This window comes from Staurois parvus, unplaced genomic scaffold (genome assembly GCF_062004578.1).
Source record: "Staurois parvus isolate SC_StPar_1 unplaced genomic scaffold, SC_StPar_1.0 ptg000327l, whole genome shotgun sequence".
NCBI classification, from domain to species: domain Eukaryota; kingdom Metazoa; phylum Chordata; class Amphibia; order Anura; family Ranidae; genus Staurois; species Staurois parvus.
In genome coordinates this window covers 6895026-6910854 of record NW_028318123.1, presented here as the reverse complement: position 1 = coordinate 6910854, position 15829 = coordinate 6895026, and the positions used below count along the sequence as shown (strand labels likewise).

Below are 15829 nucleotides of genomic sequence, written 5' to 3'. Positions count from 1 at the left end.
TAGGCTTACTCATAGGTAATGGTGACAAAGTGAAGTTTATTACTGCTTTAAAGCATATGCAGATGGGTTTAATGACACTTTAGGGACACCACCTGGTCACCTACCTGCCCCCCAGCCGATGACTGAACAGTGAAGGAGCATAAGCAGCCTGATGGGCTTATCCTCCTGCTCTGTCCTGTCAGCTGTTTTGTTGCACTGCAGTTCCTTGCTTTCCCAGTTTCAGTGGTGTTGTGTAGGCAGCTAACAAGAGGGTGATAAAAAGTCCAATTCATTTGCTTAGAGTAGCTAAGCTAGAATTTTGTTCAAACATTTTAGAAAGCTCTGAACAATTTTATTTGGTTGCTATGCCAGTGGTTTTTAACATTCAATTTCTAGCTGCCCGAAAGCAGTGTAATGTTTAAACCAGTGACCCTACCATATATAAAACAAATGAGTAATGTTTGTGACAGATCAGGTAAGTTCTACTTTCACATCACTTTACCTAGCACATGCGGGTTACAATTTTTCCCTACAGAAACCACATTCACAGAATTTCATTTGTTCAGATAAGAAACCAAAAACATTTTCCATCCTTCACCTTGGATTTTTTTTTCCCATCTCTGCAGTTGAAAATAATCAAATAGTCCCACTTATCCATTAGAAAATGGAACGGCCATTTAAAAAAACAACCAATTTCAAGCAAAGCTGTACACTAGTTGCATTCACATAACTGTATTGTTTTTTTTCCTGCAGCAAAAGCTGCTTTGATACAGTTCTCTTTTGGATTACAGTATGGATACATGCACACTGACTGGCTCATGCAACTCAATTCCCCGTGTTTTCGGGTGCCTGTGAGGCACAGGTGTAGCTTCTAGCCCCATTGCCAACAGCCTGGCAAAATGTTTTGACAGGCTGAAACATGTGGCTGCTGGACACTGTACTGATCTGTACTCGCGTTCAGAGCCTGTATTGTTTCAGGGTCGTATGGCTGCAATGCAGGAATTCTGTATCCTGAGCATACAACCTTGAACACAGTTCTAAACACGAGCATTGCTCGGTACAGCATATGGCCAGCACATATTTCAGCCTGTCATAGATTTTGACAGACTTCTGGAAGTGGGATTGGAAGCTACACCTGTACCTCCTGGGCACCCAAAAATGCCAGGATATGTGCATGAGACCTAATTTTGTTAGCTTTAAGCCTAGTACATACAATCAGAAAATCGTACGAAAAATACCGCTTTCAAAGTGATCTTGCGATAATCTGATAATTAGTACACCTCTTTTGTCCGATAATCTGATTGTTAGTACACAGCTTTCGTCCAAAATTATTTGAAGAGACAAGCACGAAAATGTTTCTCGTATGATACCAGATTGTATGATTTTCTTTTATTCACAGTTTTCATCCAAAAATACAATACAAATACAATATATCACTTATGAATTTTCTTTCTGTAGTACAAGAATTTTCGTAACTTTAGTAACCTCTTCACTTTTGCATATGAGACTAACATGCAAAAAATGAACAATCATTCGTCCAATATTCTCATCGTGTGTTGTTTGCAGTTGCATTGTTGAACAATCAGCCTATTAAAAGTGCTTAACATTATATTTTAGGATTACATAGATAATGTTTCCTAACTACCATTTCTGTATGGTCTTGGGATTCTAGCAGGTCAATCTCCTGCCATGGTCATTGTTATGCTGATGAATTTCCTTTTACCTGTCCTGTTGAATATAAACTAGTATCTACAGTGTTCCATCTTTACAGTGACCTATAGGGAGAGATGGAAGTGTCAGGCATATCTCACAGCAAACTCCTAAGTGATGTAACAAACCAGTGATCAATTAATTCTACAATCACTTGTCCAAATAAATTTAGTCTTCAACCACTTGAGCACTGAAAGGCTTTATCTCCTTCATGACCAGGCCATTTTTTGCTATTCGACACTGTGCTGCTTGGCAATTGCTTGGTCAAGCAACACTAAAATTTCAAAGGAAATTTATATAATTTTCCACAAAACTAGAGCTTTCTTTTGGTGATATTTGATCACTACTGTGTTTTTTTTTTATTATTATATAAACAAAAAAGACAATGTTTTGAAAGAAAAACTATTTTCTACTTTCTTTTATAAAACCTATCCAATTAAATGTCTTCATAAATTTAGACCAAAGTGTATTCTTCTACATGTCTTTTTTTAAAATAAAAAAAAACCTCCTTATAAGATTATTTTAGTTGTTTTGTGTGAAAGTTATAGCATCTACTAACGATGGTGTATTGTATATTTAGAAATTGATCAGTCCTGATGTACTGACAGCCAATCTCAATTCTTGAGGCCCTAAAATGCCAGGACAGTACAATTACCACCCAAATTACCCCTTTTTAGAAAGTAGACAGTCTGAGGTATTCAGTAAGAGGCATGCAAGTTTTTTGTTTTTTTTTTTGGTAACATTTTTTGGAAAATAAATTAAATTTTTTTAACTCATAATTTTTTCTTTTTCTTTTTTGGCATGCTGTCACCAGTGCAGTACAGCGTGTCATCATATGACTGGTGTGGCGGTGATCAGGGATACTGACTGATGACAGTATGTAAATTAATTTATAAATACATTTTTTATTCAGTTTTTAAAGTAATTGTAAGCATTAACGACCAGGGCCCTCTGAATCCTCCTGTATTAATTTTTATTGTAATTGTACTGTCTGCCCTAATGTTGTAAAGTGCTGTGTAAACTGTTGGCGTTCTATAAATCCCGTATAACAATAAAAATAATATATACACATATATGTGACTGAGCCTGCATATGTCGCACTGCCGCAGTAAATGTACTGTGGTGGGGCAGCAAGTGATTAAAATTAAATCTCTTGTGTTTTTCTCTCTTCCCTTGTTGTTACCTACCTAAAATATTTCATTATTTTTTTTAAATGCAGCATTACAATTTCAGGTTAATATAATTTTTATGTTCAGCTTCACAGAAACAGTATCCAATTCACTGACGGTTATGACTTAAAAGAAGACATCGGGGTGGGATCTTACTCTATTTGTAAAAGGTGCATCCACAAGACTACAAATATGGAATATGCAGTCAAGGTAATGTTTCTCTTGCTGAAAATGGGAAAAGTTAATTTACAAAGAATGCAATCACTCTTCAAGGAATGTGTAATGTGTGTTGTAGGGAAAGAGAACTAGATGCCTGTATAGTGCAAGGCCAGCTACATATCAAAGCGAAGCAGTTAATGCTAAAATCTTTTAATGTGGAAGGTAGTTCAGTAAATGTATCCTTTCTTGCAATAAAGTTTACATCAAATATCGGCAAAAAGACACGTGGTCAGCGGCATGCTTTATTAGGACCTGTATCTACAGGCTTTGGGATTGTTGATGCCATGAGTTTGACATCTGTTTGAGCCACTTCTGAGATCATTTAGAATTCATTGTTAGATGCATTTGACCTGCTTCAAAATGGCTTTATATTCAGGTAGACTTGTTTAAGAATGCAAACCCCACTTGAAGCAAACAAAAGTCTGTTGATGCAAGCATGTTTCCTTCATTTCTCAGACTTCATAAATCTAACGTTTTAGTTGCCACTGTACAAAGGTTGCTGAGAAACAGCCCTAAACATAAAAGAAGCAGAAAGCTGTGTTTGGGCAGCATTCACACCATGCTTTGCAGGCAAATTTATCCATATGGAAGGTTCACTTGTTGGAAGCCATATCCATGATAAAGCACGCACTGCACCAAAGCTCATAGGTGTGTATGTACCCTTATTTCTTTATTGCCCATGGAAGAAAACAAGAATTTTGAATAACTCAGGTTCTATGCTGCTGCCTACAGGAAGTTTTTCTGGCATTTTTGTTCTGCTTTTATCTTATTCTTTATTCAGGATACTCAGTACACCGTAGCTATTTTTTTCAATTACTTCAGTCAAGATTTCAAACTGCTTGAGCTATTCTACACAGCAGCTATCCATATTGATATATCTTCAGCATTAGGTTGGGAGGCCTTCCAAAGCTGTTGGACTAGCAACCTTTGGACCAGCCCCAGATTGCAGGGCTAGCCGGAACATGACCTTCAGGCACTGATCACTGCATTGTGGTACTTTCCAGAACTTTGTGTGTTTTGTTAGCCACAGAGTGCTCTGCTGTTCCAGAGCAATGCCACAGCCTCTGGTATGACCCATTTTATGGATGTGGTGTGGCTAGCCTGGAGTGTGACCTTTAGGTTCCAGACCTTTCTGTACAAAGTAAGTCACCAAGTGTTTTCTGGGTCCAAGCCATTGACAGTCTTTGGTGTGATCCTGTCTTTGTAGGCTCACTTAATGAGTTAGGCTAGTCTTTTCGAAGCTTATATCAGGCCTACATCTACAGGTATCAACCCAGTAGTTTTTCTTGTTCAGTCAGCAGAGATCTTTTGTGTAAAAGCAATCCTAGCACCTAATTAGCCACTGGATCACTTTTACAGGCTGCCTTACCTAAGTGCCCACGATAAAAGAATCTTGACCCACTATGCTCTCCTCCCTTCCACCAACTAAGAATTCCTTAGTGGCCAGAACTGCACTATAACTGAGCTGTGGAATTTCAGTTGTCAGCGCTTCTCTTAAAGCAGTTGTATTAAACCCAAAACTAAAAATGTAATATATAGCAGTTTACCAGTCATTAGATGTGGTGACTGCATTAGTTATCCTTTTTTTAGGATTTTTTCCCCCTCTGTTTCACCTGGTGATCTGGCCAGTAACATACCCATCTGTATTAGTGTCTCCACTCTGGATGAAGGAGCACAGGGACACATTTGGAGGACAGTATTGTGATTATGGGGGAGGATAGTGTTAGATGGTCTAGCAGGTTTAGATACATGAACAAACTGAAGCCAAACTCCAGTTAACACTTTATAAGCCGTTACAGCAACAGTTTTTTTATTTTTGGATTAAAGGTTTTACATAAATAAAAACTGTAGATTGTAAGCACTCTTGTCAGTATTACATGGTTTCTCTCAACACCGTAACAGCTACAAAGCAGAATGGCTTGTTTTGTAAAAAAACAAAAAAAACAAAAACAGACCTACTGGCTAGGTCACTAGGTGAAAATGAAAGAAAGTTAAAAAAAAAACAAAAAACAAAAAAAAACACCAGTGTAGCCACCACATCTAAAAATTAGTAAGCTGCAATATAAGGTTCGCTTTTGGGCTTAATACCACTTTAAGCTGGCCAAAGATGGATCAAAATTTGACCAGTTCAGCAGGAACTAGCCGAATTTTGATTTATCTGTGGCCATGCCTGCAAGACTGAAGTCTATCTAACAATCAACCTGTATTGATTGGAAATGTTGGAAAACGTTCGTTTAATGGGAAGCTGCGTCAATGTATTCCCTGCTGTCAGAATACAGTAGAAGAGTGGGGATGATTTCGCCCACCACTTCGCTTGTGTGGATGCAGGAATCCATTTGGTTTCTTTGCTATCAGCCAGGAAAAAAATAACCCATCTATGGGCAGCCTGAAGCACAGAAAATAAGGTCATTTATCGAAGTGATACTAAATCATAGAGGATTACAGTTTTTCAGGCTGATAAATGTGATAGCTAGCATCTTGAGGTATCTGCTCCTAAGAGATCTCATAGCATTTTTTTTTTTTTTAATGATTATCATGTTTTTTTTTTTTTCCTTTTGTGAAAGTGGAATAACGGTGTTTACCTGCTCCCTGGCCGCCCTATAGCGGATATACTGCTACAAGGTGGCAGAGGTGTGCTAAATCATGTATATATGTGTGATTTCGCATTTCTGGGTAGTAGCCACACGAGCCCTACCCGCGCCTCCAGTCGAGGCTGTCAATCACTGTGTCCTGACCGGTAATTACTCACCGGTGCCCGGTGATTTCCGGTGATTTTTTCCTCCAACGGGAAGGAGGACTGTTTTATTTACTAACAGTTCTCTCTGTCAGCTCAGGCACACTGAGCCATCCAGAGCAGTGTGATTACAGTCAAGCACACTGACACAGCCCCCTAGTAAAACAATCCCTGCACACAGTTAACCCTTTGATCGCCTCTCATGTTAGTCTCTTCCTCCTGCCCAGTGGCATTAGTACAGTGTCGGTGCTTTTTTTTTAAGTTCTGATCACTGTATTGGTGTCACTAGGGATGTCAGTGACACCAAGTCAGTTCCCCCCAGTGTCAGAATGTCCGCCGCAGTGCCACTATAAGTTGCTGATTGCCGCCATTACTAGTAAAAAAAAAAAAAAAAAAAATCACGTGTGTATATATACTGCCATTTGTAAACACTATAACTTTCACGTAAACCAGTTAATTTACACGTATTAGTATTTTTTTTTTTTTTTTTTTTTTTTTTAAGAAAGACATGTAGCAGAATACATTTTGGTGGACGAAATTTGATTTTTAAATTTTTTTTACTGGACATGTTTAAGAGCAAAAAGTCAAAAGTATTGTTTTATCAAAATTGCCGGTCTTTTTTTTTTTTTATAGTGCAAAAAATAAAAACCCGCACTGGCAATCAAATACCACCGAACGAAAGCTCAATTTGTGGGAAAAAAAGGACATAAATTTAATTTGGGTGCAGCATTGCATGACCGCACAATTGTCCGTTAAAGTAATGCAGTGCCGTAATGCACAAAATGGCCGGGTCTGGAAGGGAGGTAAATCCTCAGGAGGGCAAGTGATTAAAGTGGTTGGTTCTAAAGGCTTACAATTTAAAAAAAAACAAATCTATACTTACCTGCTCTCTGCAGTGGTTTTGAACAGTGCAGCCTGGCTCCTCTTCTCAGGTCCCCTGCCGGCACTGCTGCCCCTTCCCTCCTGTCAGGTACCCCCACAGCAAGCAGAATGCATGACGGTAAAAAAACTTTAAGCCTTTAGAACCACTTTAAGTGAACATAAATCATGGTTAATACTACTTTCTGTTTTAGATTATTGACAAGAGCAAGAGGGATCCAACGGAGGAAATTGAAATTCTTCTGCGCTATGGACAGCATCCTAATATTATCACATTAAAAGATGTAAGTTTGTTACAGTCCTTGCTTAGCCAGAATGCTAGGTGAAAACATACAGATATATTAGTGCAAGACTAAAAAATACAGTGCATGCATAAAGTATTCATAACCCCTTCACGGTTTTCACTTTTGATATGTTGCAGCCCGATACTACAGTTGTTTAAATTAATTTTTGTCTCATTAACCTCCCTGGCGGTATGATCATGTCAGGAATTTTGTGCTGAAAGCGGTACCATTTTTTGCATGGAAATATGTAGTTTTTAATTGTAGGCTTTAATTTTTAGGAATAACTCACTGAAATCTATCCGAAAAAGAGTCTATTAAACATTCCGGATATGATAAAACTTGAAACACGAAATCATAAATTATAATTTAATAAATAATCATAAAAAATAATATAATAATAAATTTAATTCAATAATATAATCAAACCAAAAACACTGAAATTTGAAATACAGAGGCAAATTCGCACATCGCTGAGCAAAGTCGCAAAATCGTTTTCAGTGTCTGATGACGAATTTCCCCACAAATCATTATCACTCAATTCTGCAAGTGGTTCTGATTTACTATCGCTGTTCTAAAACCGCTTTTGATGTAAAGGGACGCTTTTTGGCCGCCATGGACTTTTCTAAGTTTCCAGGCAGAAAAAACAGTCAAAATGCAGGCAGGGCACAGGACAAAGCAGTGGGGACAAAATGTATGTGAAATGCAGTGAAAAAGCAATGACAGCAAAAATGTCATTTTTTAAAAATTTCAAATTTCCCGCCGGTTCCGCCGCCCGACCGTTCCGACGTCACGGGGACCGGAACACGGAAGTCAGATGCCGGCATCCGCCGGAGGAGATGGACGGGGACGCTGCAGGGGACACATCGTGGGAGCGAAGGACAAGGTAAGTGCTGCAGGGACCCCCAGAGAACGCTGCATGGTAAGCCCGAGTGTAGCTCGGGGTTACCGCTCTTGGTATAGAAATTCTACCCCGAGCTACACTCGGGAAAACCGCCAAGGAGGTTAATCTACACTCATTACCTCATAATGACAAAGTTAAAACAGGCACCGTTCTCTGCTCACAGCAGTGGTGAGAACTCAGCAATCAACGGTCATGTGATCGCTGAGTTCTCACACTTGCACCAACCTAGGTACCGTATTTTTCGCTCCATAAGACGCACCTGACCATAAGACGCACCTGACCATAAGACGCACCTAGGTTTTAGAGGCGGAAAACAAGAGAAAAAAATATTCTGAACCAATGGACTGCAGACACAGTACAGGGGATGACCAGAGACTGCGGACACAGTGCAGGAGATGACCAGAGACTGCGGACACAGTGCAGGAGATGACCAGAGACTGCGGACACAGTGCAGGAGATGACCAGAGACTGCGGACACAGTGCAGGAGATGACCAGAGACTGCGGACACAGTGCAGGAGATGACCAGAGACTGCGGACACAGTGCAGGAGATGACCAGAGACTGCGGACACAGTGCAGGGAATGACCAGAGACTGCAGACAGTGCAGGGGAGGACCAGAGACTGCAGACAGTGCAGGGAATGACCAGAGACTGCAGACAGTGCAGGGAATGACCAGAGACTGCAGACAGTGCAGGGAATGACCAGAGACTGCAGACAGTGCAGGGAATGACCAGAGACTGCAGACAGTGCAGGGAATGACCAGAGACTGCAGACAGTGCAGGGGATGACCAGAGACTGCAGACAGTGCAGGGGATGACCAGAGACTGCAGACAGTGCAGGGAATGACCAGAGACTGCTGACCTTTGGAGAGGGAGGGGGAGCAGCGGGTACCTGAATTTGAGAGGTACCCGCTCCCACTTCCGCGGAGTTGTCCTTCTCTCTTCTTCGCGGGCCGGCTTCTGTGACAGCTGGGTGCCCTTTGCGCATGCTCAAGAAGCGCTGCGATTTGTGAATGGCCCGGCGCCTTCTGGGACCTGTCATGTGTCCCAGAAGACACCGGATCATTCACAAAGTGCAGCACATGCGCAGTGGGCACCCGGCTGTCACAGAAGCCAGCGCGGGAAGACTGTGCAGCGCTGGACCGAGGAACAGGTAAGGCCCTGCAGGAGACAACAGCTGAGCGGCCGGCCCGGTATTCTGACATGGTGGCCGCAAAAATACCGGACCGGCCGCTTTATATTCGCTCCATAAGACGCACTGACATTTTCCCCCCTTTTTTGGGGAGAAAAAAGTGCGTCTTATGGAGCGAACAATACGGTAAGTATAATTTTTAGGAAAAAAAACCCCAAACTTCTCTTTTAATTATTGCTGAAATGTTTCTTCACCTTAATTGGAGCCCACATTGGGCATGATTTGGAAAGGCGTACGCCTTACAGCTGACAATGCATACTGTATCAGAGCAAAAGCCATAAGGTCAATGTAACTGCCTACAGAGGTCAGAGACAGGATTATTCAAAGGCACAGATTTGGGGAGGGCTGCAAAAAAATTCTGCTGCACCGAAGGTTCCCAAGAGCACAGTTGCCTCAATTTTCAAATGGAAGAAGTTTAGCACAGCCAGCACTCTTCCAAGTGCTGGTCGCCCTGCCAAACTGAGCAATCGGGGGAGAAGGGCATTAGTAAGAGAGGTAACCAAGAACCTGATGGTCACTCTGACTGAGCTCCAGAGATCCAGTGTGGAGACTGGACAAAGTTCCAAGAGGACAACCATCACTGCAGTCCTCCACTGATCTGGGCTTTATAGGAGAATGGCTAGATGGAAGCCTCTCCCATGTGCAAAGCAAACATGCGTCTGTGCGCCTCCTTTTTGTTGGTGACCCAGAAGCAACGTGTAACACGTCACGTCCAAGTGTCCCTGTCAGTGTCCCCAGCAAACATGGGAAAGAATCTAATGCAGTGTGATCTGAACTGCATTCGATTAGGTGGGTCCTTTAGACCCTGGATGTCCCACTAAAGAGAACCCGTCACCAGAAAATAATAACCTAGGGGACAAAAAGGATACAAAATAAATTTGTTTTAATTGTAAAAAATGTATTACACCCCAGCACATAGAATTCCCCCCACATGTATACACGTAAAAATTAAAAAACACACAAAGGTGCCTACATTCAAAACCATTGATTGCGATGCACATGTTACATCTCGCTGCGCATGCAGGAGTGAGAGCAATATTTCTAGCACCAGACCTCCTCTGTAACACTAAACTGATGGACCTATAAGGGGCTTTTTAAGCGTTGCCTATGGAAAATATAGGGTATTGAAATTTGCCGCCATTGCACAGGCACTTACAAATTTAAGGTTTGAAATGTTGGGTATCTATTTACTCGGTGCAACCTCATCTTTTATATTTTGCCAAAAAATTGGGTAGAATATTGCGTTTGTGTGCCCCAAAACGAACTAGTTTATTTCTAACTGAAATTTTGCTTTCCTAGACCTGTGCAGTAATATCGTGTGATATAGAAAAATGGAACCACCACTATTTTATTCTCTGGGGCAATCGTTAATAACTCTGCACGCTCCCAACTGTGCCAAAAAACTCCTATCCCCAAAAAGAAAAGTAAAACTTTCACCTTTGAAAGTAAAGTGCATAATAACTAAACTCTTCTTTGTATTAAATAAATCTATCCCAATCTTATCATATAGACAGAATAGTTAAATAAACTAATAAACAAAAATACAAAAATGTAAAAAAATTATAACATTGTCCCAAAAAAAAAAAAACAAATGTCCCAAAAATAAATATAAAAAAAACCTTTGTCTTTTCCACCTCCAAATCACATCGTGCCACTCTGTAATAATCCAACGTAACGTTTGCAAATTCTCTGTGGACCTCAAAAAAATTTAACTTATGATAGTGATTACCTTTTAAATGGACCAACAAAAGTGCAACAAACCGTGTATCATGCAAACTGCATATCATGTGCACTGAAACTCACATGTGAGAGTAAAAAAAGTGTGTGTGTGTGTGTATATATATATATATATATATATATAATACAACACATATTTATAAATAAGATTATAATAATATCACAATCAAAAATGCACACGTGTATATATTCAAAAAGTGAACACTCCAACTGCAAACAGTACAAATCAGTGGTCACCTCTACATAGTGCAAATAATGATTGACAAACTAAATATAACCAAAAAGTGATATAATTCTCCAACCATATAAATCATGGTGCAAAATAAGGTGAATCACTCCAACTGGTGCAACAATGGATAATTACCCTATACAGATAATAGCAAGCTCTACCCCAAACAGAGGATGATAACACTCTCCAGGCTTCTTAATAATCCTGTTGTTGTTCTTCCATGATCCTCATGAGGTAAAAATCGGAGATTAGAGACAGCATATAGTAAACTGTAACAATATTTATTAGGTAGCTTACATATAAAATCGAAGAAAACGACTTCCAGCATAAGGAACATTCAGGAGTAGTCCTAGTGTGGCATATATATATATATATATATATATATATATATATATATATATATATATATAAATAATATCTGTATCCTTCTAAAAATGCACACAAATATACGCTACAATATAAATAAAATACCAGATCTATTTTTAACAATGGCACTGTAATGTTTATTAAAGTAATAGCTCCCTCTACTGGCCAAGCAATATAAACCAACTGACAATATTAAAACACATATATAATCTCATATCTCTAAATTATTGCATCATAGAATATAACTAAAATACCTCAAATATAAAAAGAACTAAGACAACTCAGACACACATACTCAATCTCATAGCCCCAAATTTCTATAATAAATACCAATAATTAAAATTAGAATTATTAAAACTCCTACAAACACTCCCAAATATATAAGTATATCTACAAATAAAATATATATTATAAATGACCCACACCTATACCAGATAGCATAATCCCCTCTTAAAAATCTGAGATAAAACAATTCAAGTCTAGCTCAATTTTGAGTCCCTTGGGTTTCAGAGTATTCAGTCTGAAAATCCAAAAAGTCTCATTCTGCAAGATCCTTTGTACTCTATTACTCCCCCTCCAATGGGTATCAACCATATAAATCCCACAGAATTTGCTTTTAATTGGATCCGAATTATGACACTCTTTAAAATGTCGAGGTATTTTAGTTATATTTTATGATGCGATAATTAAGATATATGAGATTATATATGTGTTTTAATATTGTTAGTTGGTTTATATGGCTTGGCCAGTAGAGGGAGCTATTACTTTAATAAGCATTAGAGTGCCATTGTTAAAAATAGATCTGATATGCTATTTATATTGTGGCTTATATTTGTGTGCATTTTTAGAAGGATTTATATATAGATATATAGATAGATATATATATATATCTATAGATATATATATATATATATATATATATATATATATATATATAGATAGATAGATAGATAGATATATATAGATATAGATATATATATATATATATATATATATAGATATAGATTTAAAAGGTGCTTTTTTATGGGTCATGGTTCAGTATATTTTGTTGTATGGGGATATAGTTCAGTTTCAGCAGTCTATTGGTAGGTTAGAAGTGGGTGGTTTTATCAGTTGATGGAGATATTTAGGCAGTTATCTAGATGTTCCTTTTAAATACTGTGTTATTGCGGTGTTCGTATAGGGTATTGTTAGTTAGCCATGTTTTTGGCCGTTTTCCATTAAGCAAGATGGCGGTTTCGATCTCCTGCCCCTTGCGGGACAGGATATAAAGAACAGCCGCCCAGACGTCTTGATCCCTTGTGAAAAAGTCCAGGATGTGACGAAATGCGCTGGTACACGTGACGTCTGAAGCATTAACGCGGAACCGGAAGTGCTGTCGTAGCCATCTTTGTTTTGGGAACATATAGTTTTTGCCACACTAGGACTACTCCTGAATGTTCCTTATGCTGGAAGTCGTTTTCTTCGATTTTATATGTAAGCTACCTAATATTGTTACAGTTTTTTATATGCTGTCTCTAATCTCCGATTTTTACCTCATGAGGATCACGGAAGAATAACAACAGGATTATTAAGAAGCCTGGAGAATGTTATCATCCTCTGTTTGGGGTAGAGCTTGCTATTACCTGTATAGGGTAATTATCCATTGTTGCACCAGTTGGAGTGATTCACCTTATTTTGCACCATCATTTATATGGTTATATTAAGCTCAGTTTGTCAATCATTATTTGCACCATGTAGAGGTGACCACTGATTTGTACTGTTTGCAGTTGGAGTGTTCACTTTTTGAATATATACACGTGTGCATTTTTAATTGTGATATTATTATAATCTTATTTATAACTATATATATATATATAACATTTTTCTCACGTGTGAGTTTCAGTGCACATGATATGCAGTTTGCATGATACACGGTTTGTTGCACTTTTGTTGGTCCATTTAAAAGGTAATACACTATCATAAGTTACATTTTTTTGAGGTCCACAGAGAATTTGGAAACGTTACGTTGGATTATTACAGAGTGACACAATGTGATTAGGAGGTTGAAAAGACAAAGATTTTTTTTATATTTATTTTTGGGACATTTGTTTGTTTTTTTGGGACAATTTTATTATTTTTTTGGACATTTTTTTATTAGTTCATTTAACTATTCTGTCTATGTGATAAGATTGAGATAGATTTATTGTTCTCTGGGGCATCTTTCAGAAAATATATAATATTTTGGGGGTTTGTGCAATCTTCAGGTCAAAATTTGTTTTTTTAAATGCGTGCAAAAAATGCAAAAACGTCTCTCTGGCAGCAAAAAGGTTAAATCAGTCACAATATCATCCACCAGCTACAATTCCAACCTTTTTTCTAGAAACACCTTTTTTGCCATTGCTGATCTTATCCTGGAAATGCTAGTCGTCTGGTGCTAAGTGTGTAGCTTGCATCTCTTTACTGTACAGTTCATACTAGACATCTGTGCCAGATATGACCGTTTGTGCTGTAGTTCCTGCGTGAGGACTTATCGGGGGGGGGGGCGCAATAAACTACACTAGTTCTTCCATGTAGAGTTGCAGCAGGCTGGAAGTACAGTGCTAGCTGTAGCATCCAGTAACAACTGTATAAATTGTACAGTAATGTGAACATTTTACACATCAGGTCATTTTTTTGACACTTAAAATTTTATAAAAAATGTTGTCTGGAGTTTCTCTTTAATACTATGAAGTACTGCAATGCTGGTCAAATTGTGTCTTTTGAAGGTAAATATCAGCACTCAGAGCTTCTGATTGACCAGTCCTGCCTTAAAGTGGTTGTAAAGGCTAAATTTTTTTTCCCTTCATGTATTCTATGCACTGTAAGTAATTATTTTAGCATTCTGTATGTTAGTACAGCAGGATTGGGAGGATAGCTGGAAGTGATTTTCACTCATGCATGGAATGAAAGCTGTTGCAAACTCTGATGGGCAGTTGTTGCTTTCTGCAGCGTTCGTCACAACTCATGCGTGCAAGAGCTGTGGTATTTAGTGTTGTTCACATCTCATGGAAGGGTTGTGGTATTGTTTTCCCAAACTACATTGCATATCCAAAATGTCCATATTTTTGTGGAGAGAAATATAATTTAAATGACTTTCTCTAGTAATCTTCCAGGACAGCACACCTGAGAGGTGACTAGCTCCACCTGACAGGAAACACAATCAAAAGAACAACAAAGTTTAAATTGCCTGCCCTTCTCTCCACTCTTCAGTTTTTGATTGTGTTTCCCTGGCAGTCAAACGTTTGTTTCTATTTGGAGACCTAAAGCCTGGGGCTGGAAAGTCCCCCCTGGGGGAAGTTAAGCAGCTGAGCCAGGGAAGGCAGGCTGTGAACGTGGGTCACTCGCCCACTCCAGGGGTCCCAGCATGTAGGAGTTTTCCAGGCACAGGGGAAGTGTGCCTGGTATTCCGGGGATGGGCGCCCTCCTTCCCTCATTCGTGGAAGCGGCAAGGCGTGACCAGAAGAGGACCAGGCTGCGAGGTTGCTATTTCGCGGGTGCCGCTGGACCGCTGGCCGAGATTGCGTAGTGCGCACCCATAAGGTGGGAGGTGTGGTAGAGTTCCCTGTTAGCTCTGCAAGGGCCAGAGGGCAGGCAGACAGAGAACCCTGGGTCTGTGGGCGCAGGACTGGAAGCCGGAGCGAGGCTGCAGACCAATCCTCATTCTCAGTCGGATATCCAGTTAGGGTGGTACTTCTGCCTTAAAGATTGTGGCGCCGGTCAGTGTTCCCTTCCTCATGAGGCTGGTGAGGAGCCTTCAGGGATCACCTCTGGGAGTGTGGACCCAGGAGCCTGGCGAAGGCGTTGCAGTCCCATGGGGCCCTGCTGAGATGGAAGACGAGGCAGTGGCTGCAGCCAGTGAGAAGACCACGGGCAGCGAGTCTGACTTGGCTGGTGGGGAAGAGGAGGATGGTAGAGTCCTTACCCACGCCCCTACATGTATATCTAGGGGGAAGGAATACTGTGCTAACCGGGGGTCCTTGTTTGTCTCTCCTTAGAACTGTGTGGGAACACCAAGGAGGGCGCCCACAAGACACCTAAGGTGAAAACAATCCTCCAGACCCCCCCTTCCCCCCAGCTCGACTCTGCAGTGTTACCTTTAAGTGTTGCTTACGGTTTGGCTCAGGGCTGGACGAGATGTTATCAAGGTCCACCGAAAAGGGGAAGAAGTTCCCTGTCAAGGTCAAAAAGGATAAGGTGGAAAAGCTTCATTGAGCCCCCCCTTAATCAGGGCCAGCAAAGATTTAGGAAGGACTTGCCCAAGAAATGGGCCAACAAGGGGAGATAGAAAGGGAGCTTCCTTTTTTACGGTACTAGTAAGGACCCCAAATGACATGGATCTAAAGATTGGGCAGGGATTTAGCAGATCAGGAGGTAATTGTCCCTGTGCCAACGGACCAGCTTTTTCGTGGA

At 40.0% G+C, this 15829-nt stretch overlaps 1 protein-coding gene across 2 annotated transcripts in view; it reads left to right on the top strand.

The window, feature by feature from the left end:
- RPS6KA3 (ribosomal protein S6 kinase A3) overlaps window positions 1-15829 on the top strand; it is a 225680-nt gene that overhangs the window by 179313 nt on the left and 30538 nt on the right. For both annotated transcript variants that reach the window (XM_089683932.1, XM_089683931.1), the window contains 2 exons: window positions 2946-3068; window positions 6885-6974. In XM_089683932.1, the coding sequence (XP_089540058.1) occupies window positions 2946-3068; window positions 6885-6974 (213 nt within the window). The remainder of the gene's footprint in view (window positions 1-2945; window positions 3069-6884; window positions 6975-15829) is intronic.